Below are 17,687 nucleotides of genomic sequence, written 5' to 3'. Positions count from 1 at the left end.
TGCGATGGCTTTAAGGGCACTGCTGTGGTAACCTAGTTTAAACGCACCGTTTTACCCCATGATAAAAATATAAATATTAAATAATACATAAATATTTCAGTGCAGACGAGATTAGAACGCACAGACTACACACCATTGGTGTGTTAAATGTCCGTTTCTATATGAATATACAATTATTATGCTCGGTAATTCTAGAATCAAAATTAAATCATATTGAAATTAATTAAATTTAAAATTAATTAGAATCATTTTAAATTAATTATATTTAGATTGAATTGATTTTAATAAATTTAATTTTATTCTATGATAAAAAAAATTAGATTTTCTATTATTAAATAAAATTAATGAATAAATTTAATTAAATTAAATGAACTAAATTAAATGAAATTAAAATCAATTTAAAATTAAAATTAATATTAAATTGAGAAAAATATTTTGATTCAATTCTAAATCTCAACTATAATGATTAAAATCTACCATTTAAACTGAATTTTAATTGGATAAATAAATAAATGCACTATGCTAAATGAAACTTAATCATACTACTTTACTATACGTATTAATAAGAATCTATGGATGCCTTCACAAATGATGATAATATTTTTTCAATTACAATGTTTAATTAGTCTGATAAGAATAACAATTTCAGTCAGCTACCCTAAAAATAACAATTTTTGCCGAGTGTCCGACATGAATATTTTAATATAGCGACAGAAGTCCGCTTCAAAGAAGGAAATCCGTATCATGACCTCCAGCATGCATGGAAACAAAGCTAAAAAAAATGAAAAAAAAATTATATTTTAATATTTTAGTTAAAAGTACCATCTGAACTGAGCCAACTGATGACTGAAATTTTTGGTACGTTCTTGGAGGACATCAGGAGTAATAGTAGGAGACAACGAATTGGAGCCCAAAAAAAGCAAAAGGTTGGACCAAACCTAGAATGAAATGGCGTGTCGCCCTCGCTCTCATCTCACCCACATGGAAGGAGGAGGGGGAACTTGGGTAACCTCTATAAGAGGGTAGCCCAACAATGAGCCGGCCCATTAACTGAAAGTAGGCTAAAAAATATTGAACAAGTCACATCGACCCAATTGCGAGATGTTTTGGACACGAGCGTTAACTGTTTAGTGGTTCAGAAAAATTGAGCAGAAAAAAATTGTGGACAGATTTGCCAAGACAAGAGAGAATTGATGAATGAAGGCGATAGAAAGCGGTCCTCCCAATAATTCCCATAATAAGGCTAACCAATAATTGGCCCGTCCAGAAAGCAGATTGGCTCAACGAATAAGAAGTGTTAAGTTGCTGCATACTAAGGAGAGACATGGACACATGACGAGATTTATTGCAGCCCCCAAATGTGGAGAAGAAGGCAAAAAATGGATTAGGAGCCATTTACTGAACAAGACATGCTTGTTTTTCTGTAGATAGTTTTTTTTTTCTTTTTTTTAATAATTTATATAAAAATATTTAAATAAAATTTTTTCAATAATTATAATATTAACATTTAAATTATTAATTTTACTGATAAAATTCATCTCAAAATCAATTCTACATTACCAATTCAACCGCTAGCTTTTGTTTTCTTTGTCAGGTTTTTACTTTTCTACAGCGTTATTAGATCGGACCTTTTTCTTTTTTCAAATGCCATCCAAAAAAGGTCATCGTCAAAAAGGCTTTTGGGGGCCACAAGACACCATCATCATTGGGCACTTGTGCCGCTCGTGGCGTACAGTAGTCGCCCTCATTTGGTGGAGTTCTTTGGCCTTTTTTTAAAAAAAATAAAAAACCATTACATATTATGCACAGTTTCAAAATTAGCTTTTTTTTTTTTTTATTTTTCTCTCATTATTAATTAAAAATTATCAAATTTTCTTTGTTGAGTTATGAATTATATAAAAAAAAAAAATGATTATTTTAAATAATTATTTAATTTTAACAATTATAATTTTTTACCTAATTCATTTATGAGATACATCTATTTTGTTTTATGCACTATTTTTTTATAATAGATGCTCAACAATTAATTAATTATGTCGAAGTTATTGCGAAAATAAACCCCAAATCCTCCTATTTTATATAGAGCTTCGGATTCAATTTTTTTTTACCATGAGATGAAAATTCATTAGTGCGTACTTGATATCCATTGTAAATTAATAATAAGAGAAGGAAATGGGCAGATGGTCCCAAATGATCCCACCGACTCATCTCGACAGACGACAATACGTGTGGTACCCTCAGAATTTGATGCTATAATTAGCAAGCATCATGTGTTTTCTTGTCAAGCATCTAAAACAGCAAGCACTCACCATTAAAAACTCAAGAAGGAAAAAAGAAAGTGGTAATCGATCGCCAATGGTTTTGCATCCAAGAACCAAGACTGTCGTAAAGGTTAACCTGTCACTAGACTAGAAAAATAATATTTTGTGGCTGAGACATGGTAGGTGAAGCCGAAGGGTCAGAGGTGGGCATGACTACGAAGGCCGTTAGCATTTTGTCTCTAAGATTTCTAACTTTCTATCATCTTTTATAGTCACTATCGACATTGCTATATTGTCTTTGTTCTCATCATGCTAATGTATTTTGCATTTGTTTATCGGTGAAACGATGGATTGGATTTGATTTGCTAATTTTCCTTACTAAAATTTGCATTTTCCAAATTGGACCATATACGTGTTGAAATTCGATTAGTAATATTAATGTAATGAAAAGGAATTGATGGAGCTTTGTGTGCCAAACGATGATATTAGTTACAGGATGATATATTAATAGTAGTTTATTTATTAATATATATATTTTTAATATACATGAATAACATTTGAATTGTTAAAATGTAATAGATATTTCGAAATTGAATGGGGGTTTCTTGAATGGGCCCAAAGAGATGGACTTGGATAAAGGTAGCAATCGACACAAATGGGACCAAATGCTTGATGAGGAAATTTTGTAAGTCAAGACGCTGGCGCCAAACGTCAAGACAGCAACCTCTCGCGGGAATTTTGAAAATCCCTTACTTTTCCCTATATTGACCTCAAATCCCGGTACGATTAACGGCTATTCGGATGCCACGATCTTCCGGCATATTGTTGACATTTGTAATCCCCACAGCCGAACGTGACTGGTCTATACTCTGACATTCGTGTCAGGATGCAGGATTTGTGCGATCCAGGCTCATTGGTAGGTGTGAATAAAGAAACAAAATCTGTCATCTGTGGCTTCTCCTTATTGGTCCCTTCTTCATTAATTATTTTGCTTTTCTATTTCTTAGATGCTAATCATTTGATTAGTTGAGGTGAATTAACTAAAGAGTAAATTAGTGCATGGCCTTCAATTGATCACGTGTCCGCATGCGTGGCTCGTGACGCTCACGAGCTGAGATAGCTTCCGAGTTCTGACAACTCAGAACGGAAAAACTTTCTTTTTTAAAATAAAAAGAAAAAGACGAACTAAATCTAAAATATAGAAAAAGAATATATTATTTTTTTATATAATATATCAATTTCTAAAATATACTATATTATTTATAATATATTTTAATATATTAAAAATGTTATCTAAAATTAACCATTAATCTGAGAACTCAAATAGTAACAATTAAATCCTTTAAAAAAATTAAAAAATATTTAATAAATAAACCTTCATACAAGCATTTCTGCTGATATAAATATCTAAAAAATTGTGTGGTAGTCCAGTTAATCTAATAACAGATTAAATATATTCAGTCATGTCCACTTTAGCTATAAATAATCTGTAAGTATAAAAAAGAAGAAAAATCATAATAACTATATAAATTTATTCTATATAAAAAAAGTTGCTTTAGCAATTAATAATCGATAATCAAGTATTTTATTGGTAAAAAATTTAGTATTATTTTCCCATAAATGATAAGTTTGAAGCTAAAGAGAAATCAGGGGAAAAAGTTGGAAAAAATTTATAAATTATAAAAAATAAAATCTGGAGGGGCCAAAATGTAACTTTGGAGGAGGGTAAAATTAAATAGCTTACAGAAAAATGGGGAAAAAAAAAAACTGGGAGGGCCAGGCCTCTTGTGGGTCCATCCCTAAATAATGGAATTTTGACATTAAATAGCTCAATTAAGTATTCATTTTAAAAAAATTCTTATAATGATAAAATATAAGTAGCTAAATACATATATTTAATAAATAATTTTATTATATATTATATATTTTAAATCTATGATAGTTATAGCTAAATAAGTTATTTAATTTGAGAAAATTAAAATTGAATTCTTTAAACCATATAAATGCAAGCTAAAAATTAAATATCTTAGAAATTTTTTTTCTTTGTTTTGTTAAAATTAGAATTGTAAAATATAAAAATAAATATAAATATAAATTATAAAGACAGGGGAATAAAATAAAATAAATAACAGAATACAAAGAAAAAAAAAATGAATGAAGCATGATAATAATGCAACACTCCTATTATTATCACATCTTTCTTCTTTTCTCCCACCATGAGCCAAAACTCATAACTTTTTAAGTGGAACTTCCTTTTTTTTTTTAAAAAAAAAAAAAAATTTAAAGAAAAGCCTTCAAGGATCCACCAGAAAGTCCACCTTACCACAATTGTGGGCAGTAGTGGTCCTGGCCATAGGAATAGTCATAATATCTATAAGATTTTTTATTTTTATTTTTTTTTTATTGAAGATCTATAAGATCTATTTCAATATCAAAGGATCGGCTTGATGGGCACAATTTGAATATTTATTTTTAAAAATATGTCTTATATTCAAAATATAAGAATGTTAATAATTATACTTAAAAAATTGTTATTTTCTTCAATTTTATTTACCTTTTATTGATATATATTAAATCGTTTTAAAATAATGAAAATAATATATTAATACATTAATTTATTTATTACTACTTGAAATAAAAATGATAATTAATTAAAAATTTTATCATTAATGAAAATTTATAAAATGATTATAAAAATAAAAATATAAAAAATTATTAAATTAAAATAAAAATAATAAATAATTTACCTAACTTATAAATAAAATAAAATGGAGTATTACTTTAATCTCCTAAAATTAAATCATGGCTTCGCCCGCTTTTATCGTTGATTCCTTACAAATGAGCTTTGTGATTGTTTTGCAATTTTTGTTAAAACGTCGGCATCTCTTGTTGGCTGCGTTAATTAATTATGTGTTCAGTCTTGCTTTTTTAATGGCATTGGCTCTTATTAAAAAAAAAAAATTCATATCATATTTAATTGCACTATACGAAAGCTCCAATTAAATTGTTTTAGTTTTAGTTTTTTTTTGTTAATTAAGTTTAGCTTAGTGGTCTGTTTTTTTATTTATTTATTTTATAAAAAAATTAAAAAATGAATTAATTGTTATAACTAATTTTTATTATTTTTATAAATTTTTATGAATTATAAAATATAGTTTATAAAATTTACAATAAATTTATAAATAAATATAAAATTAAAGAAGTTTAATAAAATAAATATAAATTAATAAATTAAATTAATTTTTTGATCAATTTAATTTAACCCTTTCTTTAACTTAATTGAATTCAATTTCAAACTAAAATGATAAATTGCATTTTTTTTTTTTTTTTACAGAAACCATCCGTTATTTAAAGTTCGTTGATCAAATTAATTTGAATTCGCGTTGAAGAGGTTCACAAAGAGGTATTCTATACCTAGAGATCTAACCCAAAATTACAGATTAAAAAAAAAAAGAGACTCCTGTTATCTCATCGTAGATGAAGCCATGCGAGAGTTGAGGGTGGCATTTAGATCACTTGGAATTTTAAAAATTTTTAAGAATTTAATGATAATTTTTAATTTTTTTAATTCTTATATTAAATTTTGATAAGTATGAAAACTTGTGAATTTTAAAAGTTCAAGTAAATTTGTGGATTTTAAAAGTTCAAGTAAATTTAATAATAATTTTATATAAAAAATTTTTTTTAAATTTTTTATTAAAAGAATGATCCAATGAAATATAAATTTTTATATTAAAAAAATAAATTATTATTATTTTTTAACTCTATATTTTTACTTTAATTTTATTTTATAATTTTTTTAATATAATAAATCTACGATCATTTAAAATTTAAATTATTAGATAAAATCATTAAAGAAATGTCTAACATAATTCACACATATTTTTTATTAATTTAAATTATTAATAACTTTTTTATTGTAATCTCGTTACTATTTTATTTTTTATTTTTGCTAAAATATCTTCATACTCTAATAAAAAAATTTCATAATATTAAAAATTAAACTATATTATTTATTTTATTTAATCTATAATTTTAATTGAATTTATTTTTTATAATTTTTTATTTTATTTAATTCATAATTTTAACTAAATTTATTTTTTATATTTTTTTAAAAATAATAAATTTAAAATAAATTAAATAAATATTTTAATATTAAATTATTAATATATTTTAACTTTAATAATTCATAATATTAATTATTTATTATATTTTTAAACTAATAGTCATTTCATTTTATTTGTAATAAATCAATTCCTTTTTAAAAATTTAAAGTATTTATTTTTATTATTATATTTATTAAATATTTTTATTTTATAATTATAAATCATTATCATTACTAATTAATTAACTCTTTTAATTAATATTCATTAAAATAATTTATTAATAAATCATACATTATAATTAAGTCTCCTAAATTAAAATACCAGCACTGTGACCGCATCCCATCTCGATAAATTACATACTCTTAGTGAGAAGCCGCGTGGAATTCAGAGTAATTATATTTATTTTTGTTCTTCTTTTTTTATTTTCCAATTTCCATTTTCATCTCACGAGAAAATCCCAGGTATAAAAGGCCAAAAATATATAATTTTAGGTTCTTGTGATTTTTCCATTTTTCCCCCCTTCCTAGTGCTTCTCTTGCAGGGAGTCTCCTCCTCTTGCTCTCTATAATGTCACAGTAACCCCTACAACAGCACCACTTACATCCCAACAACTTTGTATCAACTCAGCTAATCTCAGCTCTTGCTTGTGTACATTCAAAATCCTCCATTTGTTCCTCTTTCTTTGGATGTAAATATCATTTAGCTCTCCCACGGCCTTGCTGAATTCTAGCTCTACTGGAAACGTTTTATGGACAAGCTTTAAACCGATAGTTACTGTCAAGTGTTTTGAGCTTCTGGTCGTCTCTTTGTTGAATTTCTGTTTACTCTTTTTTCAGTATAGCTTGGTTTTTGTTGATATTTCTTAAATCTGAGCAATAGAGAAGAGCTGGGATCCCTAAATTCGTCGAAACTAAATTTGGCATTTTGGAGATTCAGAATTTCGGGTTCAAGGTAATTTCGCTCTTTTTTTTTTGCAGATCCTACTGTTTATTTCTACACGAGCATCAAAAGTTGATCGATTTTTGTTTTATAAAAAGAAAAGAAATCACTCGTTTTCATAGCTTATATGTATTAATTTATTATATATTTTTTTAAATTCTATGTTGGATTTGTTTTAGTGGGGAACATTAAGCTATTTGTTTAATCAATTAAAGTGTTGCCAACTGTATCATTTTTTAATTGTTTTTCAGAATATTTTTATTCTCAGGCCAGCATAGGACTCTGACTGAGATCTGTTGGATTTCGTTTCTGTAGCTCTTAAATATTTGAGCGTTTATGAAGAATTTTTGGATAGCAAGTGCGTTGCCATTTTGTGGTAATGAAGGACGATATGATTGTTTCAAGGCCATCCTGAGTCTCTTATGCTATTGAAAAACATGGACTTCATATTTTATCGATTTAAAAAATAATTTTTTTTTTCAAAAACAAGTTTGTCCGCATAAAAGGAAAGAAATTTGAACTAATTTTGTTGGTTATTGAATGGAACACTCTAATAGTTAGATAATTGATGTAGAATTTTGGTGTAATGTTGGACAATAATAATAACACGGGTTCTAACTTCTGTTTAACGAGGTTTATTAGTTTGTGAAACACAATACTTGGACCAGATAATTGAATAACGAAGATCCCACTTAATGCAATTTGTTAATTCTGGAGGACTAAATCATTGGATTTTACTTCCTGTTTATTTGGGAGTGGGAAATGCATGAATGACAAAACGTTTGTTCAATATAGCACATTATCACCGTTGCTTGTTACTTTTTTTGGCGGTTCAGTGGGAATTATGAGGCGAATTTGGTTGAGGAACAAGAAGAGAGTATGCATGTTCTGAAATCATGTTTCAACTTTCATCTATAAATGTATGCACTGAGATCATGATTCACTTTGCTTAGTTAGAAGTTTGTTGCTGGATGCCTGGATCTCTTGTTTCCATTGAGTAGCTGAAGAACTTTCACATTTAAAACATTTTCCTATTATTGATTCTATGTTGTTCTCTTTTCAGGCAAAAACTGCCTTGTTCTCTGACTGTTACAGAAGTAGTTGCTTTTATTTTTCCTTTGACAAACTATGTGGCATTAGCTGCAGCCAAGGAGTATCTGGACTGAAGAGATGCCATCAACCTGTAGTCAGCTGGAATGAAGACCTTACAGGTTTGTGTGCCCCTCCCTGCGTGCATATTATGCTCCTTAAGGGCTCTTGACAAATTTATTCTTTTATAGTTGTGTTCTTTTGCTGGTTTCTGGGTAGTCATTATTCTTGGTTGGGAAAACTGTTAGAATTATGATTCAAAATCCTAATAGGATTTGGAGAGAGACTTTTTTCTAATTTGAGTTGAAGAAATATTACTCAATAGGATGGAAGTATATTTTCTATATAGAGTAGAACTCCTATTTTAATGTTATTCCTAAATTGAGTTGGATATTTAATCAGATTAGGATTGGTGAATTAACATTATAATGGAAAGGTTATTTAGCTTTGCCCATTGAAGAGAGTGGTTTTGCCCATAGGGAGTGGTTTTGCCTACGGAGAGTGGCTTTGTCCATTGATGGAGGGCTCCTGCCTATCGCAATCCCATGGAAAGGAAGTGACTTTGGTTTAAGGTGGAGAAATGACATATAATTCAAGAGGAAAGAATTCTTGTCTATTGATTAGAGGGTTATTGCCCATGTAGTTGAAGACATCATTGTAATGTAATAGTTGTAGTAGTAAATATATTGGGTTTTGTCTAGAGTATATTGAGAGGACTAACTAATGTATTTTGTTGGGGGTCTCTTGGGTGTAATTGGGTTTATGGGTAATATAGTTTTGACTTGCAACGATGACTTATTTTTGTTGATAGTGGAAGATGGCATCCCTATGAATATAGCCCTATGTGAAAAGGGTGAACCAAGTAAATATTGATGTTATGTGTGTTTATTTTATTTCTTTACAGTTTATATGCTTTGCGATGCACAACAAATTGGTATCAGAGCCTGGGGATGATTTTAGTGAGTATGATTGAAAGTGGAGCTGTTGCGACATGTAGAAAGTCGCACTTGCAATAATGGTGATGGTGAAGAGTTGAAATTCAAGTGGAGCTCTTGATGCAAAATCAAAAAAATTGACAACGCGAAGATTTTCTTTTGAAGAAAGAAGCAAGTTACACCCAAGATGAAGATTGAGTCAAGGTGGAGATTGTTAGAATTATGACTTAAAATCCTAGTGAGATTTGGAGAGACTTTTTCCTAGTTTAAGTTAGAGAAATATTACTCAATAGGATGGAGGTATATTTTCTATATAGAGTAAAATGCCTATTTTAGTGTTATTTTTAAATTGAGTTGGATTCTTAATCAGATTAAAATTAAGGGAATTAACACTATAAATGGGAGAATAATGGAAAGGTTATTTGGTTTTGCCCATTGAAGAGAGTGGCTTCACCCATAGGAAGTGGTTTTGCTCATGGAGAGTGGCTTTGCCCATTGATCAGGGGCTGCTGCCCATTACAGTCCATGGAAAGAAAGAGGCTTCGGCTTAAGGTGGAGAAAGGGTATAAAATTTAAGAGGAAGTAATTCTTGTCCATTGATGAGAGAGTTATTGCTTATGTAGTTGAAAATGCCCTTTGTGGTGTAATAGTTGTGGTATTAAATATATTAGATTATTTGTTGAGGAAAATTGAGAGGGTTAACTAATATATTTACCATGAGTAGTTTTTGTGGGGGTTCTTTTGGTAGTAATTGGATTTATGGGTAATATAGTTTTAAACTTGTAATGATGATTTATTATTGTTGATAGTGAAAGATGCTTGCCTGTGAATGTATTCTTATATGAAAAGGGTGAACCACGCAAATATTGGTATTTTATGTGTTTATTTTATTTTTTTGCAGTTTACACAATTCTGCAATGCACAACTAAAACATTGAAATCTCAACTTTTCTACGTGCCTTTCTAACACTTCCTTTCCCCCTTTAGTCTGTCTCCTCTTCTTTTCCTCCACAACACATGCCCACACCTTGCTTTTGAAAAGCATCCCCCATTCTATTTGTTTCCTTGTGCGTTGGTCCCCAACCTTCATCTTTTCAACATTTTCCTTGCTTTTCCAGCAGTTGCCTTCATTTTTCCTTGACTCTTGTATCTGGACATCATTAAATATAATATTCTAAGTTTCTAACACTGGTAAGTTCTATTAACCATTAGCAATTATGTGGTGCCTCCAGCACTGCTGTTTAAATTGTTGACTAACACCAGAACACTGAGTAACCAGTATGGCTACCCAACTCATGAAACCTTTTGCAGGATTTCATCAAGTTTATAGCGGTGAATGGACCAAATAGGTAACCAGGATTTTTAAATTCCAAAATTTAAGTAGCCTGGCAACAGTGTAGCTTCTTAGTTTTTCATGTCCAATTCTGTAGACTTGGGCTTTTAGAAAGGAACATATTAGGCATTCACTTGCCTATCAGTCTTATTTTTTATGCTTCCTCAATGCCAAAAACTATCACTTGAAAGTCCTGCCGCTTCTTCGTAAATTGAAGAGAAATATTTTATTGGATTACAGAGCAATCAAGAAACACAGTCCTCAACGCAAGTTTCGCAGGACTCTCAAAGTGACCAACAGAACAATCACACATCAGAGGCTCCTGTAGCAGACTCTGCTTCAGTATCTGCTTCAAGCAATGATGGCCAAAAGGTTTCACGCCAAGATATTGAACTTGTAAGAGAAGTTGTTCCTTCTTTGAGTCTTTTTTTTTTTTTCTTTCTTTCTGTTCATTTGCCTTTTTTTAATTGTTTGTCCATGTCCTCTTCCCCTCTCCTCCACACACCACCCCCCCCCCCCCCCCCACAAAAAAAAAAGGTGTGTTTAATCCTAAAAAATATTGATTAATCAAGTTTTTTTCCCTACAAAAAATATTAATGGCTGTTGCAGGTTCAGAATCTCATAGAGCGGTGCTTGCAGTTGTACATGAATAGAGATGAGGTGGTCAAAACCCTCTTGACACGTGCAAGGATAGACCCTGGATTTACAACACTGGGTAGGCTTGTTGAACTTTGTCTTGTAGGTGCCTCAAACCACTTGTTTGAACTGATGCTGATGTAAGATTTTCCATTATAGACACACCTCAACCCATATATTGATAAAAAAAAACCTTAACCTAATCCTAATTATTCTTGTGGTGATCAATCATTAGTTATTTTCTTTGTTCAACATTCTAACAAGTACCAACAACACATTGATCTTATTTTCTCTGTTCAACATTCAAGTATCCTGCACTGATATTTTCCTTTAATATTCTTTCTTTTGATTTTTAGTATGGCAGAAGTTGGAAGAAGAAAATGCTGATTTCTTCAGGTCCTATTACATAAGGCTGAAACTGAAGAAGCAAATTCTCTTATTTAATCATTTGCTTGAACATCAATATCATCTTATGAAGTTTCCTGTATCTTCAAAAGTTCATTTGGCCCCCATACAAAATGGGATTCATCCCATGCCCGGTAAGTTAAAACTTTCTAGTGAATTGGTCATGGAAATCAAATGATTTTTCTCATATTAGCACAAGAGAATACAGTGGGTTTTCAAAAAGTTTTTGTTTACTTCAAACTTTTTGCAGATCTCCATGCCAGTACCATGGAAAATGTAATGGAACCAAATGTTGGTAATAATGTTTTAGGTCCTTTTAGTAACTTTTTAATCATTTAGATGCCTTTGCATGATTTGCTATCAATATTTGCATGCCAATAGAAAGATCTGATCTAAAGTTAAAAATTGATACCATGGTTGCTTGCTTTTTTTTTTTTTTTTTTAAATTTCCTCCAACATTTTATGTATGATCCATGTTGTCCTTTATGTTGGATCAGAACATTCCTAGATTTTGCAAACTCTGTCATTCATCTTTTTGTGCTAAGCAGTCTTAGTAACAGAAGTTCTGTGGGGCCTGATGGTTCTATGGCTTCGATGATAGGCAGATGGTAATGTTGGATTTTTTTTTTTTTCTTCAGTGTTTTTGTTATTCAACATCACTTCTTTGCAGTGCAGTTAACAATTTACCTATGGGATACCCTGTCATGCAACAACCTCCAATGCCAGCTCCAGGTCAGCCCCATCTTGACTCCATGGGATGTGGAATATCAAGCTGCCATGTGGTTAATGGAGTCCCTGCTCCAGGAAATTTTCATCCAATTCGGATGAATTCTGGGAACAAGTGAGCATTTTTCAACTTCTCCTCATTCTTCTTGAGTTATTTGTAGAGGTATTTATCCTGGTTGTTGCCGCCACACACCCCTCCACCCCTCAAGTAACATGAATAAATAAATAAACAAAATTTATGCATGGATGCATGAGTGCTATTTAAAATTATAAATTAACAATTGCTTTTAGCTGATGAGCAATTTAGCATCAGCTTGTTTCGATTTCTGTCTAAACCTCGATTACCAAGTGCTTTTAGCTGATGATCGGTTTAGTTGTTTTTCGTATTTATTCATGTATTAAAGGATGTATCTACAAATGCACCCCTAAACCTTGCAGACTTGAGGAAAAAGGATCCTTACTGCTGATCCAGCTAGATTAAGATTGAGGATTGGTTGAATTGTGTTCTAGTGTTTGTCTCATTTATGCTTATGTTGCTGTAGTACAGTGGGTAAAAAAGAGTTATTGAAAAAAAAAACTAATTATTTTGTAAACTTATGGTGGTTCCTAACAATATACTCTCTTAGTACATGTGATATGTTCCAATAACTTTGGCTTGCCCATGGTCAACAATGCTGTAATTTTGGTGAATTATGTACTTAGTGTCTTGCTTTATATGAGTTTTTGCTTCATAAAGAAGTTACAGCTAATGGGTGCTGCACCGATCTTTGTAGTTTGGTAATGAGGGATAATACGCCTGATATGGCTCCTGTAGTTCCACCAAGCAGTGCCATGTCATCCATGTCTGATATGCCTGTGAGTCCTACATCAGTGGCATCCAGTGGTCACTTTCCCTTCACTGCATCAGAAATATCAGGTATGGGAGTTGACACATCAGCACTTGATACAGCATTTACATCTGATGTGGCCAGCTCAGTAGGATTGCAGCTTGGACCAGATGGTGGGGTTGGCACCTCCAGATCATTAGATCAGATTCAGTGGAATTTCAGCCTTTCTGACTTAACAGCAGATTTATCAAACTTGGGAGGTAAATTGCGGATATTTTGTGTTAATTCAGTTAAATGCTCCATGAAAGTTGTGTTATTGCTTATTAAAGACATGTTTTCCCTGCTGGTTTAGAATATGTTATTATGTATGTTAAGAAAGCACTGATATCTTCTCCTGGAAAGAAATCTGGGTGCCTGCATAAGTTGAGATTTTATTTCATGAAAATAGAAGGCAGATAATTGAAATATCCAAGTTTTGCATGCTCCTTCACGCAACTTTTATGAAGAACACTTTGTTGTTCCTAAATTTTTTGAAACTAATTTTTGAAGTGCTGCTAGATACAACTCAATGCACCCTCAATCCCAATTTGGCAGGAGTCTATTATCCTTTGCTCCAGCCTGCCCAATTTATGGTTGCTTTTTGATGCCAGTTCATTAACTATGCATTAGAACTGCATTAGCTTGAGAATCTGCTATTTCAAAGCAAATTTAGTGGATTGTCTACAGGAGTGGAAACAATAAAATTTCTACCACTAATGTATTGTCCATGACTGCAGAAGTTTTGGTTAGTTGCTGCGGCAAGGGCTATGCTGCCGCTATTTCTTTGCAAATTGGCAATATATCTAACCAATTCTGGAAATCTTGTATGTTTCTTATAGTTTTGTTTTTCTAGGGTTTTTATTAATACATTACCTTGGAATTGTTTGCTCTTTTGCAGATTTGGGAGCCCTAGGAAACTATCCTGGTTCTCCATTTCTGCCCTCTGATTCTGAAATTTTACTTGATTCTCCAGAGCATGAGGACATAGGTAATGGGGATTGCTTCTGTTGTATTTTTTTGATGCATATATCATTTTTTGTTCAGTTAGATGATGAATGAATAATAAATGTTTAATGCTGGATAAAACATGTATCTTCTATTGATATCTTTATACCTATTGAAATAATTTGAAGAAAGTAATAGATTTCTGGAAAAAATATATATACCATACTAAATATTTCTGATTCTACATGTATATGCACGCTTTTTTCTTTTTTTTTTTTGTAACTGACACCATTAGATTTATTGTTGTAACAGTGGAGGAATTTTTTGTGGATTCTGTCCCTGGTCAACCATCCCAGTCAGATGAAGAGAAATCCTAGTCTAAGGTGAGGTCCCATGCTTTTTCTGGTCAAAATTGTTAGGATCGAATGAGTTAGATGAATAAATTAAACACTTTCCATCCACTCTCTAGGGACAGTTTTACAGAATTGAACATTTGTATTGTGGTAACTTTGATTGGTATTAGCATGGGCACAGGAATTAGTCCTGTTCTTGTAATTTTTAACACATCAATAAAATGGTAGAAATGTAAGTTTTTACTTGTTTTTCCCTGGTGTTGTCAAAATAGAGCTTTATTGAATGGGAAATGACTCGATCACCATAACCCTGGATTGCAAATGATGTGTCATGACATTAGTGTTCCTATAGCGGACTGTGGAGTTCCATTTATTTATGGAGTATTATGGGAGTTAATGCCGTATCTATTTTCAATACTTCTTACAGCTTTTCGGGTAAAAAGGTTACTTCCCTTTACCACCAATATATTGAAAAAAAGAAAGAAAAAAGGACCTTTGAAAAGGAATATATAGCATTAGTCCCTGAAATGGTGCTTGATTTTAGTTTGGTTTCAATCCACCACTGTTGCAACCTTGGACTTCACAAGTGCCGAAATGTTGGTGATTACTGTTGGATCTTACTCTTGAAGACTGCGGTATTTGATCGAATTTCGAATGATATACTCATGGTTTCCATTTGGGAGTAGTGCATTAGTAATAGTAATGGAATGGTGGATGAGGAAATTAAGAAATAGGGAAGTAACGGGTAATTTTTATAGTTAGTTTTTAAATTTTATGTTTCATTTTTGTGCTTAAATTTTAATTTGTTATTAAAAATTTTTTAAATTTTAATTTTATTTCATAATTTTTTTTTAAAATTGTTATAGTAGGTTTTCAAATTAAAAAAAATAATGAAATTATCTTTTTTTTTATATACTTAAAAAATATTATTTAATTATTATTTGAATCTATCATAAAAATATTAGGTCATCACAACGATTTACTTCTTAAAAAAGGAAAAATAATTAATCTTTCACTAAAAAGTAACTAAAAGGGATTTTTTAATATGAGAATCTATTATTACTTAGAGAAATTTTTTATACAACAAAATTAAAATTTAAAGAATTTTTAAGTAATAAATTATAATTAAGGGATAGAAATAAAAAGGGGGCACAGACGCGCTATGAAAATCATTTCGAAATAAACTGGTTGTAGATGTCTGTGTTCGAAGGGAAGAAGTTAGAAAGAAATCCCTGATTTCTCTTTCATTTGCATCACATTTTCATTTAAAAGAAGACTGGTGGCTGGCATCCAAGTTCTGTTGTTCTAGTTTAACGCAACCACAATTGTTGAGTTGTTCATTGTCCATCTTTCACTGTATTTTAGTGTTCCCTTTTGGCAAAAAAATGGAAGATAGGAGAAGAAGCAATGCCATCACCCATGGAATCACCTATGGAAATGCCTGGTTAGTCATTCACATTCTTAACATTGCATTGTTTGTTTCCAAAGAGTAAAACGTTTTGTATCATAAGATTGTGTGAACATATGGGACGAACCGTTGCCTATTGGAAACAGAATCATGCGCAGCTCATTGTCAGAAAGATTGTTGTCGGCGAGAAAGAAAGAAAATTGGAAATTTTATTTTTTATTTTTAATAATTAGTTCATAATTGACACTCTTTGTCTCTTGATATTTAGAAATAGTGCCTAAAGTTTGATTCTGTTGAACATAGAGAAAAGGGAAGGCAGGGTGATGGGCTGGGCTGGAGGTGGGATTCACAGCCAATGAGATCCTTCAAGGGTATTTTGATATTTTCCTATTAGTTAACGGCAAAATGGCTTTAAAATGAACGAAAAGACTTATTGATTGACAAAATTAAATTTTAAAGATTAAATAATCTTCTTTTAAACATTGAGGATGGAAGTGTTAATAAAAGTATAATATAGAAACCACAGTTGTAAAATTAAGATTCGAATAGAAAATCAAAATCCTCATCTTATAAATTAAGTGTTGAGAATCAAATCAAATTAATAAAATTTTTTATAATTAATTAAAAATAATATATGTACTAAAAAATAAGTAAAAAATGTTACAATAACATAATTTGATAATTAGAATTATCATTTAAATAATTAAAAGTATAATTTATAATAAAATAATATATTTTTATTATATTGTATAGTTTTATATTATAAATTATGAACTTATAAATAATAATTATCAGTGTGGATATGTTGAAAACTTTCATTTAAATTTATTAAATAATTAAACAATAAAAAAATAATAAGTTAAATTAAAGTCAGATATATTAATATAAAATATTATAATTTGGTAACTATAATTAGAGAGATAAATTAAAAAGAAAAAAAGAAAAATAGTTAGATAAGATTTTATGTGTATTTCTTATAGTAAAAATAAAATAAAATCATAAGTTTTGAAACTATAGGTTTAATGACTCTTTAAAAAAAGAATGGACCGAATCCATTAATTATTCACTATTGAATTGTAAGATTCAATCACTATTTAGAAGCCGAGAAATGCTGTAATATTTAATTCAATCCTGCTAGACCCCATTGCTACTATCAAAAAGATCCAGAATGCTGATGATGAGCTGCAAAAAGTACGCTGTTTCGCCATCATTCTTTGCCAAACATTGACAGTCCGGCTGTGCATCGCCAAGTTGATTGACTACCTTCTATTTCGGGTACTTTTAAAGTGAATGTCGATGCCTCTTTTGATTGGGACTTTTCTACTGTTGGGTATCGGGTGATTGTTCGAAACTCTTCTCGTTCTGTGATTGAAGATAGTGCTGCATCTTTTTCTTGTATCTCCCCACTTGCGGCAGAAGGATTGCTTTCAGATCAGCTGTTCACTTTGCAAGCAGCAGTGGCTTCTCTCATGTGATTTTTGAATTTTATTGTCTTCAATTAACCAAGGTTCTGGTCTCCATCTGGCTCCTATCGAGTTAGAGGTTGTCGTTCATTTGTTAGCTTCCTGTCATTCTTGGCCTGTCAATTTTATTCCTAGAACTGCTTATATTTGTGCCAATTGGGTTGCTGTCAATGTAAGGTTGGGTTCTCTTTTGTCGGGCTAGGTTTCCAACTCCACTCTTCAG

The 17,687-nt window shown here is 30.7% G+C and overlaps 1 protein-coding gene across 7 annotated transcripts; it reads left to right on the top strand.

The window, feature by feature from the left end:
* Positions 1-6,824: 6,824 nt before the first annotated feature.
* Positions 6,825-16,299, top strand: LOC110653294 (uncharacterized). 7 transcript variants are annotated; one of them, XM_058141261.1, is made up of 10 exons: positions 6,825-7,318; positions 8,370-8,517; positions 10,903-11,058; positions 11,272-11,377; positions 11,655-11,837; positions 12,379-12,544; positions 13,203-13,516; positions 14,194-14,283; positions 14,553-14,623; positions 15,959-16,299. In XM_058141261.1, the coding sequence occupies exons 2-9, from the start codon at positions 8,503-8,505 to the stop codon at positions 14,615-14,617; spliced, it is 1,095 nt and encodes a 364-aa protein (XP_057997244.1). In that variant the 5' UTR covers positions 6,825-7,318; positions 8,370-8,502; the 3' UTR covers positions 14,618-14,623; positions 15,959-16,299. The 7 variants fall into 7 exon arrangements, with proteins under 7 accessions (XP_057997244.1, XP_057997247.1, XP_057997246.1 ...); XM_058141262.1 differs by lacking the exon at positions 15,959-16,299 and adding an exon at positions 7,575-7,682 and having other exon boundaries at positions 6,828-7,318; positions 14,553-14,846; XM_058141258.1 differs by lacking the exon at positions 15,959-16,299 and adding an exon at positions 7,558-7,682 and having other exon boundaries at positions 6,828-7,318; positions 14,553-14,846.
* The last annotated feature ends 1,388 nt before the right edge of the window (positions 16,300-17,687 follow it).

This window comes from Hevea brasiliensis, chromosome 2 (genome assembly GCF_030052815.1).
Source record: "Hevea brasiliensis isolate MT/VB/25A 57/8 chromosome 2, ASM3005281v1, whole genome shotgun sequence".
Lineage (NCBI taxonomy): Eukaryota > Viridiplantae > Streptophyta > Magnoliopsida > Malpighiales > Euphorbiaceae > Hevea > Hevea brasiliensis.
Note: the sequence above shows the minus strand (reverse complement) of the source record. Positions and strands in the feature narration are given on the sequence as shown.